General features: G+C 39.0%; 1 protein-coding gene across 3 annotated transcripts in view; it reads right to left on the bottom strand.

Annotated features, from left to right (window-relative positions):
* Window positions 1-23,215, bottom strand: part of NALCN (sodium leak channel, non-selective) — a 406,966-nt gene that overhangs the window by 161,982 nt on the left and 221,769 nt on the right. For all 3 annotated transcript variants that reach the window (XM_049867215.1, XM_049867216.1, XM_049867214.1), the window contains one exon: window positions 15,121-15,258. In XM_049867215.1, coding sequence (XP_049723172.1) covers window positions 15,121-15,258 — 138 coding nt within the window. The remainder of the gene's footprint in view (window positions 1-15,120; window positions 15,259-23,215) is intronic.

Genomic DNA, 23,215 nt, shown 5'->3' on the forward strand with positions numbered 1-23,215 from the left:
CATAGAGTTTCCAAAGAGTGCCTGGTGGATTTGAACTGCTGACCTTTTGGTTTGCAGCCAAGCTCTTAACCACTGCATCACCAGGGACTAGTTATTATTTATCATGAGAACATGAATGTCATACATTATATCTACCCGGTGATATAAAAGAGTGAGTTGTCTGTCTTTGCAATCACTTTAGCGAAAGGCCTGTGATGTGCATTGGAGACTGGTTTGATGCTTCTCCAATAACAAAACTGTTTTCTTTCTCTTCTACCTTTGTGAAAGGTTTTCTGGGCTGGCAGGAGATTTTATTTTTAATTATTTCCCCAACACCGGACAGATGGCAGGCTACTCAAGGACAGGGATGTTCTGTTACTCAATTAAATTGAACAACAGTTCACTGGGCTCCATCAATGTGTCAAGCACTGACTGGTCAGAGCATAAATGCAATATTGCTCTCACTGCTATGGAGTTTACAGTTGAATTAAAGATACCTGGTAAACAGAGTCAGAAGATCTCATTTAGCACACAGACTTAACCTATGGGGCAATCGCCAGCTCATTCTGAGTTTTAGTGTCTTATTTTTGTAAAATATTTCTAATATAAAAGTAATAGCTCAAAAAAATGCAGCTATCATTGTCTCACTTATTCCTCCCAAGAACTCTGAAATGTAGTATAACCTATATGAAAATATACAAACACCCACTTAGGTATGCAAAATTAGAATCACTTTCTTGATTTCTCTGTAGATGAATTCAATTTAGCTCTTAAGCTCTCCGTTTGTGCCAGTGGCCAAAAACTTAATCTTGCTATGTCAGTCCAATATATACCAAACCAAAACCAAATCCATTGCCCTCAAGTCATGTCCAACTCGTACTGACCGTATAGGACAGAGTGGAACTGTCCCATAGAGTTTCCGAGGCTGTAATCTTTGTGGAAGCAGGCTGCCACGTCCTTCTCCCGTGGAGTGTCTGGTGGGTTGGAAAAGACATTTAGGTTAGCAGCCTAGTGCTTAACCACTGTGCAACCAGGGCTCCTACCAACTCAATAGAAAGGCAAAAAATCAAACCTCCTGCTGTAGAGTCAATCCCGACTCATAGCAACCCTATAGGACAGGGTAGAACTTCCCCAAAGGGTTTCCAAGGAGAGTCAGGTGCATTTGAACTGCCGATCTTTTGGCTAGCAGCCAAGCTCTTAACCACTGTGCCACGGGGGCTCCAACCAATATAGTCACCTAAAACTCAGCTACTTTTGAACAAATGTTCCTTTTCTTTTTAGGTCAAGGATGTGTATATTATATAGCATCTGGTCCACCATGGCCTATGTAATATGTCCTCCATTTCCCCGATAGGGCACTGATGATGCTTGTTTGGGGGGTTCTAGGCTGTGTCTCGACTGAATTGGCCACCACCTCAGCTCTTGGTAGGCTACTAACTGGAAGTTTGGTGGCTCAAACCTACCCAGAAATGCCTCAGAAGAAAGGTGTGGTGAAAGGTCACAGCCATGAAAATTCTGTGGAGTGTAGTTCTACGCTGTACACATGGGGTTGCCATGAGTTGGAATCCACTGCATGAAGTCCCAACTGAAGATGTTGGCAGGGCTGCACTCCCTCTGAAGGCTTTAGGGGAGAATCCTTCCTTGCGTCTTCCAGTTTCTGCTGGCTCCAGGAGTTCCTTAGCTTGGGGCTGTGACACTGCAATTTCTGTCTCCGCCTTCACATGGCCTACTCTTCCTTCTCCCTGTGTTTCTTCTTCTCTTCTGTTTTTTTATGCCACTTGTCATTGGATTTCAAGTCCATCTGGAAAACGCAGGATGATCTCACCTCAAGATCTTTAACTTATATACGTCTGTGAAGTCGCTTTTTCCCAGTCACATTGCACTCACAGGCCCCAGCGGTTAGGACATTGACTACCTTTTTGAAGGCCACTGCTCCATCCACCACATCCTCCATCTTGTCTTTAACGTGGACTGTAGTTTCCACAAAAGATACACTGGCTGTCTACTCTCAGGAAAGTTTGGAAGCTCTGCCGTTCCAGGTGGGAACTAAGGGAGACTTGTTCTTTTCTTTTTTTGTAAATAATTTCTATTGTGCTTTCAGCGAAAGTTTACAGATCAAGTCAGTCTCTCACACAAAAACCCATATACACCTTGCTACACACTCCCAATTACTCTCCCCCTAATAAGACAGCCTGCTCTCTGCCTCCACTCTCTCTTTTCGTGTCCTTTTGCCAGCTTCTAACCCCCTCCACCCTCTCATCTCCCCTCCAGGCAGGAGATGCCAACATAGTCTCAAGGGTCCACCTGATCCAAGAAGCTCACTCCTCTCCAGCATCCCTCTCCAACCCATTGTCCAGTCCAATCCATCTCTGAAGAGTTGGCTTCTGGAATGGTTCCTGTCCTGGGGCAACAGAAGGTCTGGGGGCCATGACCACCGGGGTCCTTCCAGTCTCAGTCAGACCATTAAGTCTGGTCTTATGAGAATTTGGGGCCTGCATCCCACTGCTCTCCTGCTCCCTCAGTGGTTCTCTGCTGAGTTCCCTCTCAGGGCAGTCATCAGTTGTAGCCGGGCACCATCTAGTTCTTCTGGTCTCAGGATGATGCAGTCACTGGTTCATGTGGCCCTTTCTGTCTCTTGGGCTCGTAATCACCTTGTGTCCTTGGTGTTCTTCATTCTCCTTTGATCCAGGTAGGTTGAGACCAGTTGATGCATCTTAGGTGGCTGCTTGCTAGCATTTAAGACCCTAGACGCCACTCTTCAAAGTGGGATGCAGAATGTTTTGTTAATAGATTTTATTATGCCAATTGACTTAGATGTCCCCTGAAACCATGGTCCCCAGACCCCTGCCCCTGCTACGCTGGCCTTCGAAGCATTCAGTTTATTCAGGAAACTTCTTTGCTTTTGGTTTAGTCCAATTGTGCTGACCTTCCCTGTATTGTGTGCTGTCTTTCTCTTCACCTAAAGTAGTTCTTATCTACTATATCTAATTAGTGAATACCCCTATCCCACCCTCCCACCCTCCCTCCCTTCCTTCTCTCGTAACCACAAAAGAATGTTTCCTTCTCAGTTGAAACTATTTCTCAAGTTCTTATAATAGTGGTCTTATACAATATTTGTCCTTTTGCAACTGACTAATTTTGCTCAGCATAATGCCTTCCAGGTTCCTCCATGTTATGAAATGTTTCACAAATTCCTCACTGTTCTTTATTGATGCGTAGTATTCCATTGTGTGAATATACCGTAATTTATTTATCCATTCATCCGTCGATGGGCACCTTGGTTGCTTCCATCTTTTTGCTGTTGTAAACAGTGCTGCAATAAACATGGGTGTGCATATATCTGTTCGTGTAAAGGCTCCTATTTCTCTAGGATATATTCCAAGGAGTGGGACGGCTGGATCGTATGGTAGTTAGGAAGCACCAAATCGATTTCCAAAGTGGTTGTACCATTTTACATTCCCACCAGCAGTGCAGAAGTGTTCCAATCGGGAGACTTGTTCTTGAGGGATCATTCGGGCCCTTTCTCTATCTGGAACCCCTGGGCAGCTACCCCACTGTGCCAAGACTGCCCTTGTCTGTGAGGTACCCCCAGAGAGACTATTCTTTGGGTATCCTCAAGTTACAGAGAGGAGCAAGGCTCAGCTTCTCACCTAGTTGTTATCCAGCTGTGCACAAGAGGCAAGAGCTGAATTCATGATCTTTTTAAAAGTCCCTGGAGACCCATTCTCATTTTCCTCAGTTACAGATAGGAATTGGGGCCAGCTCTTGGATCTGGAAACACACCCAAGTTTTACCAGTACCCCTGCACCGCGTAGTGTGGTATGCCATGATAGCATCTAAACACTTTTTGTCTTTCTCTTTCTCTTCAAGCTCTTCTGCCACCCTCATGCCCCGGCCCAGAAAAGGTTCTTTCTTCTTAGAAAGCAGGAATGTAAAGACAAACTGGAGCCAAGGAGGAGACAGGGGCAGCACAAATGTGAAGACTGCCTACCACCAGCAGCTAAACCTGATCACGGTGTCACAAGTTTAGTGTACCATTTGGGCACTGAGATTTCTGGGAGGTTATCTGGGGAGATGGGTCGAGGTGTAGCTTCTGAGTGCTATTCATATAGATTGTGAGACACTGGTAAAGATTCCAAGGATTCGACACCAAGATACGAAAAGATCAAGGAGAAGAATGATTTGGACAGAAAGAGAAGTGTGAGAAAGCCATTTCAGGTGGCATGACCAAAGACAAGGGGGCCAGGAGGCATGTAGCTTGTCAGCACCCTGGAGAGTAGTTGAGTATGGTCAGAACATGGCTTTCAGTGAGGATGCTGGGGAGGCTGGGAAGGTAGACCAGGAGGATGGCACGTCACATGAGTGCCACAGGGGGAGGTTATATAGTCACAAAGTGATGACATTAGTTTCTTTTCTGTTCAATTTTTCCTTTCAAATGGTCTGTTTTCATGCACATCATATAGCCATTTTAAACTAGCTGATTAAAACAGTAGCTAGAGACAGTATTAAGTGCAATTTGACAAAGATATTTAGAAAGGTGAAACCCTGGTGGTGTAGTGGTTAGGAGCTACAGCTACTAACCAAAAGGTCAGCAATCTGAATCTACCAGGTGCTTCTTGGAAAACCTATGGGTCAGTTCTACTCTGTCCTATGGGGTCGCTTGAGTTGGAATTGACTTCATGGCAATGGGTTTGGTTTTTGGTTTGGTTATTATATAGGTAATATCTCACTACCTTATTTTTTTAAAAAATCTGTACATTCTATACATTACTCTTGGGAGAAAGAGGAAAAAAAAAACCTTCTGAGGAGAAAGACAGAGAGACAGATTTGGGATGCTGCCTGACTTTCTCTCTTCCATGGTAGGTAAGAGTTTGATTTTCATGGAAGGTGAGAGAAGACAAAATTCATAAAGGGAAAGCTTTTGGCTTCGCTAGGAAAAATGCTGAAGGGGCTTTGCAATAGCAAGCCCCAAACTTACAGAACTGAGAACAAACCATTGGGAAGGATTTCTGATAACAAATTTATGAATAATATCAGAGAAAGTTTTAAGTTTTCTTCAAGCTATCATGGAAGCTAAGTTCACTCAACAAATACTTTCAAATGTTTTAGCTTCAGTATTTTATTTTTATTTTATTAACATGACAACCTGCTGGTGAAAACAGAAACTATAGTTAAAAATGTATGTGGCCTGAGGTTCCTTCTGAAAGTGTTTAGATGTGGACCTCCAGCTTGATCTATGTCACTCCCCGCTGCTCCCACCTTGTCCCCAGATCCTGAAGTGTAGGGCACTGCGATAAGGTGAGGACTTGGCCCACAGGGTGATGACTGGCCTGGGGCTTTAGCTGTGTCTTTGGGATGAAAATAGAAGATTGGGAGAAGGCAGGCTTAGTCTGCAGCTGATTGTGAAGAGGTGAGAATTACTTTGTAGTTCTTTTCTCACACTCTAATAAGTTGGCAATAACCACTGTGATGAAGTAGAAGTGAAGGTAGGGAGTCAGCTTGGTTTTCATTGTATTTAATCTACATTGCCAGTGAGATATTTTCTCCTATAAGCCCAGTGCCATACTGGATTGGACTGAGGGAGTGGGGAGTCTTGGGTGTCAGCCACCTACCAATAAATGGTACTGAAAGTCCTAAGAGTGGGTGACAAACCTTAATTCTGAAAAGAAGAGCCATTCATCAATACTCTGAGTGTTCTTGTTCATTTGTTTTATTTTTATAGAAAGTGGAAGTAGTGCTCACTGGTAATCCAAACCCATTACACTGACACAGGGATCTTATTTTTAGTCAATGTTTACCCACTACAAGTGCCATATGTGCTGTCTTCAAATGTGATTCACAGGTTTGCATTATAGTTTTATTAATATAGCAAAGACCTTTTACAGGTGATTGTCACCTTGAATTACAAGAGCTTTTTCACTTAGATGAAGCACTTTTACATTTACACATTGCTAGTTCTAAATTATGCAGTCGACATGCTTTGCATTATTTATTTTTTAATATTTGGAATTATCTATTATTTCAATTTACAATATGGCACATCATACTATATCGTGATTTTTTTTTTTAATGAAGCAATTTCAGGAGGAAAAAAGGCTAGTGATATATCCCTTCATTTTCTCCTGAACTTTGTTAAAGGATGTGTACTCTCAACACAGTGGTTGATGCAACTCTTTACAAAAGAAATTCATACACATATTTTCATGCATTGGCTACTTGCTACTTTTAACAGGTCTATAGCATTCGATTATATATTAATGTATAACTCAAGTGTTTGTTCTACTTTGAAATATACAACTGATGTAATACAGCAGTCCCTTATTTTATGTTTGATAATGATACATCATGAAGCAACAGTTTCAATGAAAAAATTGTAGAGTAACTACGAAAATATTGTGGGTATCTGATTATTTTCCTCAGATTATAATGTCCATTTCCAAAATTATTATTAGTACCTACAATGTATTCAATGGGAAAAGCATCACATATTAGGTCTCTGGGAAGCCTGGGAAGTCCCCCTGTTGAGATTTTTAGGGATGGCTTAACATATTGGTGGGCTTCTGACCCTCAGTTTAATGGATTTCAAAAGCATTCTTTTCCATGTTCAATATGGCTCTCTGTTGTGTCTTAGCAGGTGTTCAGCTACTGCTCTGTCCCTTATGACTTCTCCTATATTTCCCTAACTCCTCCTTTTTCCTCCTCCAGCTCCTCACACCATCCTGAAAAAGCCCAGATTTGCCTAGAGCTAAGGGTGGCTCAGGGGTAGAATTCTCGCCTTCCGTGCAGGAGACAAGGGTTCAACAACCAGCCAGTGCAACTCATGTGCAGCCACCACGTGTCAGTGGAGGCTTGCCTGTTGCTATGATGCTGAACAGGTTTCAGCAGAGTTTCCAGACCAAGAGGGATTAAGGAGAAAGGCCCGACAATCTACTTCTGAAAATCAGTCTGTGGAAACTCTATGGATCCCCATGGTACAATCGGTAACCAATCACAGGGAGGATGCAAGACCAGGCAACGTTTCCTTCAGTTGTGTATTGGGTCTTCATGACTTGGGGGTTGACTGAAGAGCAGCTAACAACAACAAGGGCTCTCTAGGTATTTTCTATGTTTAAGTTTTATACATTTAACCATAAACAGTGAAACTTGTTTTTCTTCCATGTACCCATAATACATATCAGTAAATTAAATAAATTACTGAAACAACTGTGTTCCCAAGTATCACTATTTCCTTCGATTTTGCTGTGACATAAACCATTCTGTCCAATACCTATGGTTCTCATTCTCTAAATAAGACTCACTTTGAAGTTTAGCATGATTCAGGCTTCTGAAATTTGTGGCTTATTTTTACGAGTGGGTGGCCTCATCGCTTCAGAATGGCTTTTCCTGGCTTTGAGAATGTCTGAATGTCTGTCTATTTTGCGTATGTAGTCATGCCCTTGCCCTATGCATCTTTCACATTTCATTTTCATTTGTTTTCACATAGTGTGTTTTTTACTATTTTCTTCTCCTTTTATACAGCTTCAAGATGGCCCTTTAGCTGAAATGTCACCCTTTAATCTTATTTCTTTCACTACTGTGAACTTTATTAATAATTTGATTTTCTAAAAGTTATTTTCAAGCATACAACAGAAGCACAGCAGGAATCTGGTCAGTAGCCCCTAATCTTTCTTTTTTCTTTTTACCATTTATAATCACACCATCCTAGGCTGTCTTGCAGCCTGCAGTTTGAAACAATTTCAATTTTTATATAGGTCAACAGAAAGTCAAATGTCATCATAGCAGTCCAAAATGGGGTATGTTCAACACAAACGCACTTTTAAATGAATTTTATAAAATCAAGGTATTTCATTTGTGTTTCGGAATGCCCATTTCTTGTCAGCAAAATATGACTATTCTCAGAAAGCTGCCATGACAGAGGCAAAATCAAGAGATTGCTGTGTTAATTTAAGCATTTCAAAGGTAACACAAAGACCATCCACAATGAATGCTTAATTACATTTTCTCTCTTTGGTGTTCACATCACAGGGCTTTCCATTGAAACAACAGTAAATGGAAAAACACTGAGGGAAAAAAAGGTCTTTCAACTGGTTAAGTCGTCTATACTCCTTATCCCCAAATCACTGGCAAAACGGGGCGGGGGTGGGGTGGGGTGGTGCAGTCAGGACAGAAAGACAGACTACATGCCTAGTGGAAGAGAGGTATTTTAAAGAGACGGTAGATAATGGTTAGGAATATGCATTTACTCTTTTTTTTTTCTACACTTAAGCTTGATTTTTATTGTAGGCTGACAAATTGGAACCCCCGGGGGCGATGAAATAGCCTGCTGTTTTTTATTCCAGAACAAGCTGTAGCAAAACGTGTTTTGCTACTTGGCACATGTCTGTCCCTGAGAAGACTAAACCAGGAAGTGATCAGGTTGTGTGGCCTCACTTAAAGTAAATTAAAAAAAAGTAAATTTAAAAGGCAAAATCAGAGCCTGTATATTTATAGATTTAAAAAAGATTATTATTATTATTATTTTGGGTGGGGGTTAGCATGCTTTGTAGTGTTTTGTATAAAAAGAAGTAAAAGATTTAACAAAAGTGCTCATTCATTTTAAGGTAAGTTAAAGACGGGATGATGGATAGAAATTTTTATCTTCTAATTGTTCAGTTTTTAAAGTCACAGGTCTATCACCTCCACACACGTCCACAAACCATTTCCAGTACTTTGCTGTCAATACTCTTACTATTTCACATCACGACAGATCTGGAATGACTGGAGGCTGCTGTTTACTATGTATTGTTTAGTTTACTTGGCCCTAATTCTGGACTAGCTGTTGGCTCTAAGAGAACAGGGATTAAGCCCTTTCCTCCTTTGACCAGGATCTAGACTAGTCCTTATAAAAAAGAAAAAAAAAAAAAATTTTTTTTTTTTTTTTTTTTTTTTAGTCCTTATACATAGTAGTAAAAAAACCCAGCTGCTGTCAAGCCAATTCCCACTCACAACGACCCCGTGTATGTCAGAGTAGAACTGTGCTCCGTAGGGTTTTCAATGGCTAATTTTTCAGAAGCAGGCTGCCAGGCCTTTCTTCTGAGGTAGAGCAGACTCAAGCCTCCCACCTTTTGGTTAGCATCCAAGCATATTAACCATCTACCCCACCCAGGTATGCCACATATAGCAGAAGTGCCTCAGTGAAAGTATGCTGAGTCAAATTGAGCTCATTTAATAGTAACTTAAAGTAACTGCCAGTCTAAGGATAAACAGGAAAAGAAAAATAATTGCTGCTCATGTTTTAAGCAAAATCTCCGTGAACTGGGAAACTGACTTCAGCACCTAGACTTTGGGAGAGTATAGAAGTGGCATTTTTTTACATTTATCTTAGTTACATAGTGGTTTCTTCTATTGAATTAATTAATTTTAGTTAAAAAATCTTTTATAAATGAAAATATCTGAATCGGTGATCTTTTTATTTTAGAATTCATAATCAGAGTAACTAAAATAATTCCAAACCTTTAAATTTCTTACATAAATCTAGTTGAGGAAAATCAGTAAGTTTTATTTAAACAGTCTATTAAATCTAGATCATACTATAAGGAATATTAGGTTGAGATGAGTTAAAGATGTAAATGCGAAAGGCAAATATTTCAAACAATTAGAGGAAGATCCGTAAACCTATTGTCGACAAGTTGATTCCAACTCATAGTGACCCTATAGTGACCCTATAGGACAGAGTAGAACTGCCCCATGGGTTTCTAAGGAGCACCTGGTGGGTGTAAACTGCCAGCCTTTTGGTTAGCAGCCGTAGCTCTTAACAACTGCGCCACCAGGGTTTCCTAGAGGAAGACAGAGGAGAATAATTTTATTACCTCAGAGTGGGAAAGAATTCCTTAAGCATGAGTCCAAAATAAATGTAGACTGTAAGTAAATACTGATACTTTTGGCCACATCAAAATACAATGTCAAAAGACATCACAGAAAAATCTGAATAACAAAATACTGCTTAGGAGAGAGTATGTGCAGTATGTATAGTAGAAAGGAGCCCTGGTGGCGCAGTGGTTAAAGGCTCAGGCTGCTAACCCAAAGGTTGGCAGTTTGAATCTACCAGCCACTCCTTGGAAACCCTATGGGGCAGTTCCACTCTGTCCTATAGGTTTGCTATGAGTCAGAGTCGACTCGACGGCAATGGTATAGTAGAAAAGGGAATAGTATCCAGAACATACATAGTTATTCCTCACGTATCAACTATCTAGTTATCCAACATTTCACAATTGTAAAAAATCTACTGTCTGATTATCTTACACATTAACAATGTACATCTGGCAGTAATGAACAATAAGGTGAGAGGTAAGGGTAACGCCAGCTGTGGTGGTGAAGGTTGTGTGGCAACTTGGCTGGGCCATTATTTTCAGTGGTTTGGCAGTTATGTAATGATATAGTCATCTTCCATTTTGTGATCTGATGTGGTCATCCTCCATTTTTGCATAACACTGGTTTTCACATAATGACCTGGTCTTTGGAACCTAACCATGTCATTAAGTGAGGAGTGGGTATATACCATTCTTTCAAATGAATTTAAAAAACATAAACCAGCCTTTAGAAAAATAGGTAAAGCATCTGATCAGACATGTCACAAAAAACAAAATGGCCAGTAAGCATATGAAAAGGTGCTCCCTTGTTGATAACTATGGAAATGTATGTTAAAGCAAACTGATACTACTATTCACCCGTAAGTTTGGCAATATCTTAAAAGTCCGACAATTTCAAGCAGAAGTGAAAATGTGAAGACACAGGAATTCTCAGCCACTGCGCTTGGGAGAGTACATTAGTGTAGTTTCCCTGTAGAGCAGGGATCTGCAAATTTTTTCTTAAAAATCCAGACGGTAAGTATATTAGGCTTTGAGGGCTAAGAGGCAAAATCAGCCCTATTATGGGGGTACTTACCTACCCATTTAAAATGTAATCTTTTATAAGTAAATTTAAATTCTTAGCTCACAGGCTGTCCAAATAGAGGTGGTGGTCTGGATTGGATGTGTGAGACATAGCTTGCAGACCCTTGCTGCAGAGCGATTTGGGTACCATCCAGGACCCAGTGATTCTACTTTCAGGCATACATCTTGGAGAAGCTGTCACTGAGGGGAACACAGCGTCACGCACACACATATTAATTTCAGCATTATAAGAGTAAAACGTTGGGAAACTACCTAATCATCCATCAGGAGGGGAATAGATAGATAAACAAACATGGCATATTCGATCAGTGGAAAACTATGTAACAGTTAAAAACCGGACCGAATTAGCCATATGTGTGTTAAGATAAGTGCATCTCTGGGTGGTGCAAACAGTTAACACAATTGCCTGAGAACCGAAAGGGTGGAAGTGTGAGTCCAAACAGACGTATCTCGGAAGAAATGTCCCAACTACTTCCAAAAATCTGCCGCTGGAAACCTTATGGACCACAGTTCTATTCTGACACACATGGGGTTGCTGCTGTCAGCCGAAGCTGACTCAATGCCAACTGGTTTGGCTTTTTCTTTTTTTGGTATTAAGATAAAAAGATCTCCGAAACGGTATTTGGTGAAAAACTTAACTGCAGATTATATGTAGAGTTTGATACCATTTATTCTGAAAATCACTGCTTCTTATGATTTTAAGGAGAGGCGTGCACGGTCAGATATAACTGGGGATCAACATAGAGGAAGAACATACAGAGAGAGGCAGCGCACATCACACCTCTCCCCAGGGGTGGCCATAAAGACTAAGCACACTGGACTAAGGATTCTCAAACTAAAAAATGAATATTAATTCTAAAAATTAATAGTTGAAAAATGTATTTAGATGACATCCTTAAATTCAAAATGCTATTTTTTATGGACACATAAATGTGTGGGAAACCATTGAATTTTCCTGATTTTAAGATGTATTTTTATTTTTTCACATTTTAATAACTAAAATTGGGATGCATTTTATGATCTGTGTGCATAGTTTAATTATCGGTAGGTTTTTTTTCACTGAATGTTGCACAAAATAAAAGCCTTTTTTTATAACGTCAAATTTGACGAAACACACTTTAAAAAATGGACGATGGATCCAAATCAAATTCATCATGATCCTTGCCTGGGGAAAGGGTGTGAGGAGGAAAAGAAAGAAGAAGGCAATGAGGAGAATTGATCCAGGAAGAGTCATGAATGATACTTCATGTTGATCAATGATGCTTTATCTCTATAGACGAAAAGCACCTGCACTAACACAATTCATTAATTCATTAATGCATTAATTCATTAATGCGTAGCTTTAATTGCACACTTCATCTCATTTAAACTTAGAAGAACTTTGTTTTGGTGACAGCGATTTTCATCCTCTTCTACCGTGGGTGGAAACCCTGGTGGCACAGTGGTTAAGTGCTACAACTGTTAACCAAGAGGTCAGCAGTTCAAATCCACCAGGCGCTCCTTGGAACTCTATGGGGCAGTTCTACTCTGTCCTATAGGGTCACTATGAGTTGGAATCGACTCGACGGCACTGGGTTATTTGGTATACCATGGATACAACATCCTCAAGAGTATAAGCTTAACTCACACATGTACATGGCAACCTTGGACATCAGGTGCCATGGGCACTATTAGCCTCATTTTCAGATATAACACAGCATAGAGATCAAGAAGGTTACCTACTTCTTCCAGTGGCATATATCTAGTGGCCAGTAGAGCTAGAATCTCAGTCTAGAGTTTGGGGCTCCAAGTCTGTCTTCTTGTACTATACCCAATTTACCAAACTACTCTTGTTGACATGGAGACTGTTCAATTCTCAATTGACTTACAGATTAAAAAAAAAAAAAAATTCACCAACTAACAACCGATATCAATTTTTAGCTGCAACTTACAACTCTTTCTTAAAAATTACAATGAAAAAAAGTATAATGTGTATTTTGGGCAGATTATTTAAATCAGTAAGATGAAGAGGTGGAAGTGGACATGGTTTTCAAGCTGTGCTCTGTAGATTCCTAAAGACTCAGATGAACTTCAGGACGCCTTGGATGTGTTTAAGCAGTCTGTAATAAATGCCATAGTTTTGGTCCAATAATAAAGATTGAAACAAGGCCCAAGAAGGCTATGTTCCAGTTTTAATAACATATTTTATTACATTAGTGTTCTCTGTAGAATTTAATTTTGGAAAAAATATTATTTTGCTAAGTAATTTGCTAGGCTACATCGTTGTTATTTTTTGTCGCCACTCTCATATTTTGTGATTCTCTGACTTAAGAATCAAATCTTTATCTGAATGTGAAAAATATTTAATAAAGGTAGCAAGAAATTACAAAGTTTTGATAGAAAAACGAGTAGATCAATTATTCCTATACATTCATGATTTTCAGTAAAATCTATCCTACGACTGATCCACAATCAATAGTCTCCAAATTATTTAGTAATATGGAGTAACTTAAACACACCCCTGTTGCCATCAAGTCTATCTGGATTCAGAGTGACCCTATAGGACAGAGTAGAACTGCTTCATAGGGTTTCCAAGGAGCAGCTGGTGGATTTGAACTGTTGACCTTTTGGTTAACAGCTGAGCTCTTAACCACTGCGCCAGCAGGGCTCCACATAGTTGGTGCTTAATAAACATCAGTGAAATGGATGAATGAATGAATGACATAAACTTGGTCCTGGAAGAGAGGATGCAGAGACCCTGGGCTAAGTACACTACAAATACTGGCAAGCACCAGCATTGTCAAACCTATCTCAGAAAGTCAGGCCTTCATTCCCATTGCCCAATGTTCTTTCCTTTTGTGAACATTTTTACAGTCAACCACGTGTAAAAAATGCTAACACTGTTTATACATGATTCAACTGTTTGAAGCCAGAACATTACACTACATAACAGTATTTCCCCATCACCTTTTTGTGTCTTAGTTTTTAAAAAACTTCCCACAGCAAATGTAATCTCTAGCTTAACAAATTTCGTTCCTCAAGTAGTTTCCTGATTCATAGATATTTAGATCTGGAAGGCACCTTAAAGATCATAGGTAATCTGTTTTATCTTATGACCCTTGGGTAGACTTGATGAAGACATTTCCAGTGATAATCTTAAGCTTCATCATCTAAGGAAGCAGCAATAAGTAGTTAAAAGGCTAGACTTTGAAATCAGACGGAACTTAGGATGTTCTGGCTCTCACATTTACACTCTATGGGACAATGGGTAAATTACTTAACTCACCTGAGCCTTGGTTTCATCATCTGTAAAATGGGAATGTTACCTAACACGGTTGTTGTGAATAAAATTTGTAAAAAAATTTTCCACTCCATAAATAATAGCAGTTGTTATTATTTCATGTGTTCCTGATAAAGGGTAACATTTTGGGTCTTTAACTTGGACCTTTAATATAATATTAGAGTTTAAGTTTGCTTCTTATATATGAACATGTTTACTAAATGGAGATATACATTTGACATTGCAGAGACCTTAGAATAACATCCCTTAGTATATCATAGGCCACATGGTATAACTTTCTTTACCCACTCCTTCTAACAGAAATACATTGAAAAAAGCCTGCTTGTGTTACAGAAGTCAATTTTTCCTGGATTTTTATATTCAGTTATATGGTGCTATTATAATATTTGCAGCTATGTTTTGTTTTTTTCTTTCCTCCCGTGTGTTTCTTTCAGTTGCACGTAGCACAAAAGCACTGTGCTGATTTCTAATTAACTGACAACACCCCGAAGTCTCCAGCTTCTGCCTTCAGTTTAATTACAGCTGTGAAGAGGAGGTAGTAAAATTGAAGAGAGTGCCTCTACGTGATAAAAAATAATAATAATGAAGTTCTGCTTTGATCCTTAGATCATATGGGGTGTGAATGTTTAGCGATGGTTAAATTGGTATGTGAATATGGGATTTCAGCTTTGTTTCATCTTGTTTTCTTTCATATAAACACTTGTACCTGATAAAGGACAACTTCTCACTTAACAAATCTGTATGTAATCTAGTTCCTCACGTAGTTCTTTGATTCATAAAATATAGAACTGCAAGGGACGCTGGACTACTTTCACTCAACTGGACTACTCTGCATTTGTCCCCTGGCTATAACTGACAAAGCCACATATCTGTTGATGCTTGCACCATTACGGATTCCAAGATAAAATCAAAAATAAATACTAAACTCACCAGAGTGGCAAAGAGATGATAGAGAATGAAATAGATGGCAACAACAGGCGCCCACATATGCCCCACAGCATTTAAAGTTTGGTCCATGACGTCTACCCATCCTTCCTGGGTAAGGATCTGGAACATGGACATAAATGCCTATAGAGGAAAAGAAAGGAGGTATTAAACACCAGATACAGGCTTTCATGCAGTTTAAAATCACTACATGGTATTTCCAGTTTAGAGTATATTTGGTAGTGGGTATCACAGTGTAGTGAAGACTCTGAGCTTCATATTGGTTATTATCTGATTGATCAGGGCAAGAATACAGTCTTAAGTCAATAAATGGGAAAGGGCTGAGAACAAAGATCCTAAAAAACTTGATATTTAACTATTCAGTGTGGAAAACTAAAACAATGGCCCTGAATTAAAATTAGCCTTGTCGGTAGTAAATACTACTGAGGAAATTTGAAAAAATTCAGGATCTTTGCATATTTGCCTTAAAAAAAATTCTTTTAAGCAAGCTATTTAACATTTCTAATTGATTACTGTATATTCTTGCCTCTATGAGAAACTTGTTTTTATAGTGAATTACATTTCATTGTCTAAAGGCATACAAGAGAAAAATAACCTTAATTTTATTTTTATAGCACCCATGTAACAAATTCAGTTATATTTAAAACATGTGACTCTTTAGAAGAGAAGTATTTCTAAATGACATTGCCACGCCAAGCAACTTAATAAACACGAACACATTTTTCATGATCTTTTTTTCAAGGCACAGAATCATGACCACGTTGGAATCCAAGAACAAACAACTGAAGCATTCCAACAAAAACCAGTGAAGCTAAAAGTCTCATACTCTTTTTGCAAAGATCTTCAGTGAGATGAATTATTACATATTTTTTCTTGATATATGTGCATCTCTGACTCCTGTGTCCTGTACACACTGATGGTCAATAAATGTTTCTTAATGAGAATTATGATGGTGACTAGTGACTCTAAAAGAAAGGTCTTTATAGGCTATAGTACATTAAAAACATAAGTTGAATTCTCAGGTGTTGGAATTCTAAGAAATAAAGCCCAAGATAATATAAAGATGGACTTGGCCCAAGACAAAATCCTTTTTACAACGATAGGATCTTAGAGTCAAAAGGGGCCCTAAGGATAATCTAATCTAATTAATTTTTTTAAAAAGATTAGGAAAACGAGACTCAAAGATGATATGCGATTAGCCCAAAGTCACCCTATTAACTTGTGGCACTATTAGAAGTAGCACATCAAGGCATCATGGCTCCAGAGTAAGGACTTTCCCAAGTACTGCATCCTGTATTCATCGAGGGCTCAGATCTACCCCTTACTAGGCCAGATCGCACAGTAAGCTCACCTAGTGTCGGTTTCCTTCACGAGGAATCCTTAAGTTAACTTTTTCGGAAGTACCACATTTCAACGCTCAGCACATAGTGGAACCATTTGAACAAAGGGCAATTAATTATTAAATGAATCTCCAGCTAAGTAGGAGACAAGTTATTCCACTTACCCTTTGTCCATCTTGTGAAACACTTAACTTCTTGAGTTAAATTTCCTACATTCTGACTATCCTACAGAGTGGTTCAGGAAAGCATGAGGCATGTTATTATTGAGACTTGACCTCAATATCACCAGGAACAATGTAATACTTTCCTTGCCAGGATGTTAAAGAGAAAGTCACTCTATACACACACACACACACACACACACACACACACACACACACACTAGCTCTAACTCATTTGAAAAATGCCTCAGGGAACTTTTCAACACGTCATTTAACCTCGTAAGTATACTAGAACTTATTATTGAGGGCAATTATTTTTTTCCCTGTATTTTTTCTGCTGAATATTTATTATATCCAAAGGCAAGGAGCACACATTCCAAATACGACTCCCATAAAAATTTTAGACTGCTGTGTTTTCAACAAAGATGTCACCAGTGTGAAATTGTGTCCAGGCTAACCATCGACAGCAGCAGGTGAAGAATCAAAACACCTACTAGCTTAAATGGAATATCACTGGACAGGCATTTCTTTTCCTAAAAGTTACAGAAAAGCTTGTGTCTAAGGCCAGCAAATTTATTCTTGGTACCTAGAGACCAGAAATTCATGGATGCCCTTCAGCTACCTTGGGCACAAACCAACTTAATTTGTTTTCATCTACTGCATTGCCTTTCATGAACACTCAGTTATCATGCGTTCGGTAAATGCCCAGGAGTGTGGAGCTATGGGATAGCAACCTGTTGTCCTGAGATAAGCAATGTGGGCAAGAACACTGGGGTCCTCTATTCTTTTCAGAGTCTCAGATGGAAGAAAAAAAATCTCATTTCCGCACAGGAGCTCAGCTACCTGAAATTTCATATTGTGAGGTGCTGTGAATTATATCTGAGAGCAAAGCTTTCTATTACAATGAAATTTGTGTTTATAGTTGCTCACATGAACAAGCAATGGAAGGTAATACCACAGAACACTTCTATTATAGGCTGAAAATTAGTGTCCTGCTTGAAAGGTGCCTTATCAGTTGCGATTTTATGCAGAAATAGAAATTCAAATGGTAGTTTGCTTCAGATTGTGAATCACGTATGCTTCCTGATTTACATTATCCATAGGGTCTGTGTTCCTTGGAGGAACTGCTTAGCTTATTTATTCAAACTATAATTACGAGTGGCTACTAAAGGCCTGAAGTATTGGGAATTGAGATAAGACATGGTTTCTTCTCTTAAGAAATTTATAATCAAATATAGATGGTAAAAGAAAAAATAGGATCAATGCTAGAGGTCCTAATACATGCCATTAACAGTATACAAACCATAACTAACAACACACAAACTCCAAAAGATGGGCTAGGTAACTTGGATCTTCTAAAAATGAAACACTTATGCTCATCAAAAGACTTCACCAAAAGAGTAAAAAGAGAACCTACAGACTGGGAAAAAATTTTTGGCTATGACAAATCCCACAGAAGTCTAATCTCTAAAATCTACAGGAAAATCCAGTACTCCTACAACAAAAAGACAAATAATCCAATTGAAAAAATGGGCAAAGTAAATGAACAGACACTTCAAAGACATTCAAGCGGTTAACAGAGACACAAGGAAATGCTTGTGATCACTAGCCATTATGCAAATCAAAACCACAGTGAGATACCATTTCACCCCAGCATTACTGGCACAAATCAAGAAAACAGGAAATAACAAACGTTGGAGAGGCTACGGGGAGACTGGAACTCTTATGCACTGTTGGTGGGAATGCAAAATGATACGACCAATTTGGAAAACAGTATGGCACTTCCTTAGAAAGCCAGAAATAGAAATATCATATGATCCAGCAATCCCATTCCTAAGAGCCATCACACAAATAGACATATGCACACCCAAGTTCATTGCAGCATTGTTCACAATGCATAGGAAAAAGATGGCAACAACCTAGATGCCCATCAACAGATGAATGGATAAACAAACCATGGTACATACACACCATAGACTACCATGAAATGATAAAGAACAATGATGAATCTGCGAAGCACCTCACAACATGGTTGAATCTGGAGGGCATTATGCTGAGTGAAATAAGTCAATCACAAAAGGACAAATACTGTATGAGACCACTACTATATAAACTCATGAAAAGATTTACACACAAAAACAATCTTTGATGGTTACGAGGGAGGGGTGGGGATGGAAAAACACTAAATAGACAATGGATAAGTGGTAACTTTGGTGAAGGGTAGGACAGTACACAATGCTGGGGAGGCCAGCACAACTTGTCCATGGCAAGGCCATGGAGGCTGCTGTAGGGGCCATGGTCTTAGAAAATGTCTAGTTCAGTTGGGATAACATAGTTTATAAAGAAATTGTTCTACATTCTACTTTAGTGAGTAGCATCTGGGATCTTGAAGACTTGTGAGTGGCAATCTGTTTCAGTCATCTTGTGCTGCTATAACAGAAATACCACAAGTGGATGGCTTTAACAAAGAGAAATTTATTTTCTCACAGTCTAGTAGGCTAGAAGTCCAAAATCAGGGTGTCAGCTCCAGGGGAATTCTTTCTCTCTCTGTTGGCTCTGGAGGAAGGTCCTTCTTATCTATCTTCCCCTGGACTAGGAGATTCCCCGAGCAGGAACCCCGGGTCCAAAGGATGCACTCTGCTCCCAGTGCTTCTTTCTTGGTGGTATGAGGTCCCCCTGTCTCTCTGCTCACTTGTCTCTTTTATATCCCAAAGAGATTGGCTTAAGACACTATCTAACCTTGCATATCTCATCAATATAACTGCCACAACCCAGAACTGCCACTAGTACATCTCATTTCATCATAGTGTTAGGATTTACAACATATAGGAAAATCACATAAAATGGTGGAAAATCACATAAAATGGTGGACAATCACATAAGACTGAGAATCATGGCCCAGCTAAGTTGACAGATTTTTTGGGGGACATGATTCAATCCATGAAATCATCTAAGATAATCCACTGGTCTCATCTTATCTAGAGGAAGGGAGAATGAAGGAAACCAAAGACACAATGGAAAGATTAATCCAAGGGATTGATGGACCACAACTACCACAGCCTCCACTGAACTGAGTCCAGCACAACTGGATGATGCCCAACTGCCACCACCAACTGCTCTGACAGGGATCACAATGGAGGGTCCCAGACAGAGCTGGAGAAAAATGTAGAACATATCCTAAATCACACACACACACACAAAGACCAGGCTTACTGGCCTGACAGATACTGAAGAAATCCTGAGAGTATGGCCCCCAGATACCCTTTTAGCTCAGTAATGAAGTCACTCCTGAGGTTCACCCTTCAGCCAGGGATTAGACAGGCCCATAAAACAAAATGAGACTAAAGGAGCACACCAGCCCAGGGGCAAGGACTAGAAGGCAGGAGGGTACAGGAAAGCTGGTAATAGGGAACCCAAATTTGAGAAGGGAGAGTGTTGATATGTCAAGGGGTTGTTAACCAATGTCATAAGATAATATGTGTACTAAATCTTCAATGAGAAGCTAGTTTGTTATGTAAACCTTCATCTAAAGTACAATAGTAAAAACAAATTTATAATCAAGAGAGGAAGACAGAGATGTACAAGATAAATTTTAACAAAAGGAAGAATAAAAACTGTGGTGTGTAAGAAAAAAAAAAAAGAGAAATATGTTAAAATTACCAAGGGGTAACAGACCAATTTATTCCTCTTGGGTGTGCCAAGAACAGTTTTGGGAAACTGATGGCCATTGCCCTGTACCATGAAGGTAAATAGAATTTCAAGGATGGAGAGGGTGGATATGAACAAAGCCCTGGAGAAAGTTGTTTCATCTCTCTGAACTACTTGATCTTATACCATTTTCCTATTGTCTTGACTATCTTTTTCCTTGTTGATTTCCACCAGCCTTTTATAAATAAAAAAAAAACAAAACTTTTATTTTATCTGTCATACATGTTTGACATATTTTTTTCCAATCCATTTATGGTCTTTTGAAAACATAAATTTTAAATTTCTAGGTAGTCTAATTTATCATTCTTTTCATTTAAGCTGTTTTATTTTGCATAAAGACTTCTGCTATATATAAATTCACCCATGTTTTCATCTAGTAGTTTTACAGCATCATTACTTTATGATGTTTAAATAAGTCTAAACATGGAATTTATTTTGGTATAAGGAATGAAACAGAAATTAGTCTTCATTTTTTCTTTTCAATAGCTGATCAGTGATTTAGGACAATATAACTTGATAATCCATGTTTTCTTTACTATTTGAACTATTCCCTTTATCACATTATCAAATACCCCAATGCTTTTGGCTCTATTTCTAGAGTTTTCATTCTTTTCCATTAATCTATTTCATCTCCAAATTTCCTAGTAACTGTATATTTTAATAACTGATAGGGTTACTAGACCCCCCACATAGCGTTTTATTTTCAGAATTTTCTTATTTATTTTAAATACATTTATTCCCCATGCCCTGATCACAATTCTGCTGTTTTTCTGATCTGGATAACACTAGATTAATTTGAGAAAAACTGATATTGTTCCCAAGTTGTCCTCCAATCTAGGAGAAAGGCTTATATTGTTAAGTCTTTGTTCATTACGCTGACCAAAGATTTTCTCTTAGATAGTTTCTGCTTATTTCTTTTTAGCCTCATTCTTAATATCATTTTTCAAAATTTTAATCAAGGTGATGCAATATGATTGAAACATTTAATAGTAGAGAAACATTTTGTTGGGTTTCTTAATAAATGAGAAGCAACAATCTCATGCTTAGCTATCCTGGTCCCACTTCCCGGAGGCCACCATTTTAGTCGTTTTTGTTTTCAGTTCTCTTTGTGCTCATTTATAGTTCTAGTCAGCATTTCTTGATTTATCCACTTTAGACATAGACCTCTGGTGTGATATGTAAAGATTTAGTTCAGGTACAGCATGATTCCCCGCTTCTCTCAACCACTCCCACATTCTCTACTTAGATTTTGACTTCTTGTTCCACAGACTTCTGACAGAATGGCTTGACACCTCACTGAGTATCAGCACTGGCACCCATCCCTCTGCCTCTCCTCTCCCTTTCATTTCATGTCTCTGGTCATGTGTACCTTTGTCTCCTCAAGCTTGATCATACTTACGTTACTGTGTTTCAGTCACAACTGGGTTTTCCACAATTGCCAACAAGATGATAATCAATAGACTGACAATGTGTTGACTATGAAAATATTGTTACTGTTGAGCCAGGTGATGTTCTAACATTATACTTCTTTTTTCTAGGCTCCAGTGTTTTGGTCTCGGAAGGTAAATGTTCAAGGTTAAATGGAGTCCCTTTTTTACTTCCAACTAATTGCTTAAAACTGGCCCAGTTTATTTCACATTATCTGAACTTAATTTTATGTGTCAACTTGGCTAGGCTATACTGCCCAGTCGTTTGGTCAAATACTAGTCTAGATGTTAGTATGAAGGTAGTTTGTAGATGTGTATTAACATTTAAAATATGTTGATGCTAAGTAAAACCAAGTAACCTTGATATTGTAAGTGAGCCTCATCCAGTCAACTGAAGGTCTTAAGAACAAAAACAGGTTTCTGAGAAGATATTCTGCCTCAAGACCGTAACACAGATATCCTGTGGTGTTATTCCAGACCACGGCATGGCCTACGGATTTTGGACCCAAGACAGTCAGCTTCTAGCTTGTTGACCCACCAGTTTTGGACATGCCAGCTCCCACAACTGCATGAGCCAATTCCTTAAGCCTGGAGGCACAATGGTTAAGCACTCAGCTGCTAACTGAAAGGTTGGCAGTTTGAACCCACTCGGCAACTTCACAGGAGAAAGACTTGGCAATCTGTTCCTATAAAGAGTACAGCCTAAAAAACCCTATGGAGGCAGTTCTACTTGTCACATGGGGTCGCTATGAGTAGAAACAGACTCAACAGCAACTAAGAACAACAAAACAGCCCCCACAACCACATGGGCCAATGTCTTAGAACAAATTTCTCTCTCTTTTGTTTTTCTGGAAAAACTTAATGCAGGTTTGTTATACAATTTCTGTTTTGTTTTTGCTGAGATTTTCTGATTGTTTTTCACTTATCCCATTGGGAAAAGAAATATGTGCTTTCTCCTTCTATTCCCAATAGCCTCCAGATTCTTCCACATTTTATCTGTTGTTTGGAATAGATTCCATTCTTATTCTCCCATAGAAATTCTTCTTGAAGCCTTTAATTACCCAGATATCATTTGACTCTTACTCTCATAGATATTTTTCTTAGAGTCCTCTCAGTACCTGTTCTAATTTGGACTAACTGCTTTCTAGAACTGCTCCAAGTTGTCAAAATGTCCATGTTTTTAACTTTCTTATCTGGAACTTTTATTCTCTCCAATATAATGTCACAGAATGTTCCCAGAATCTTGCCCCAGTTAGGAGAGTCCCCTTTCAATCTGTCAGCTAGATTTTCTTCTCTGTGTTTGTGGAGAGGGGTTTGTAGGGAGAGAAGTATGAGCTGAAGCAGTGGGCAGTTATGTTGGCTTCAGATAGTTCTCTGATTCAGAGAGATTCCTGAAATCTTTATTTCAGCCACAGCCAATCAACCCCAAATGTCCACTTCCTCA

This window comes from Elephas maximus, chromosome 23 (assembly GCF_024166365.1).
Source record: "Elephas maximus indicus isolate mEleMax1 chromosome 23, mEleMax1 primary haplotype, whole genome shotgun sequence".
NCBI classification, from domain to species: domain Eukaryota; kingdom Metazoa; phylum Chordata; class Mammalia; order Proboscidea; family Elephantidae; genus Elephas; species Elephas maximus.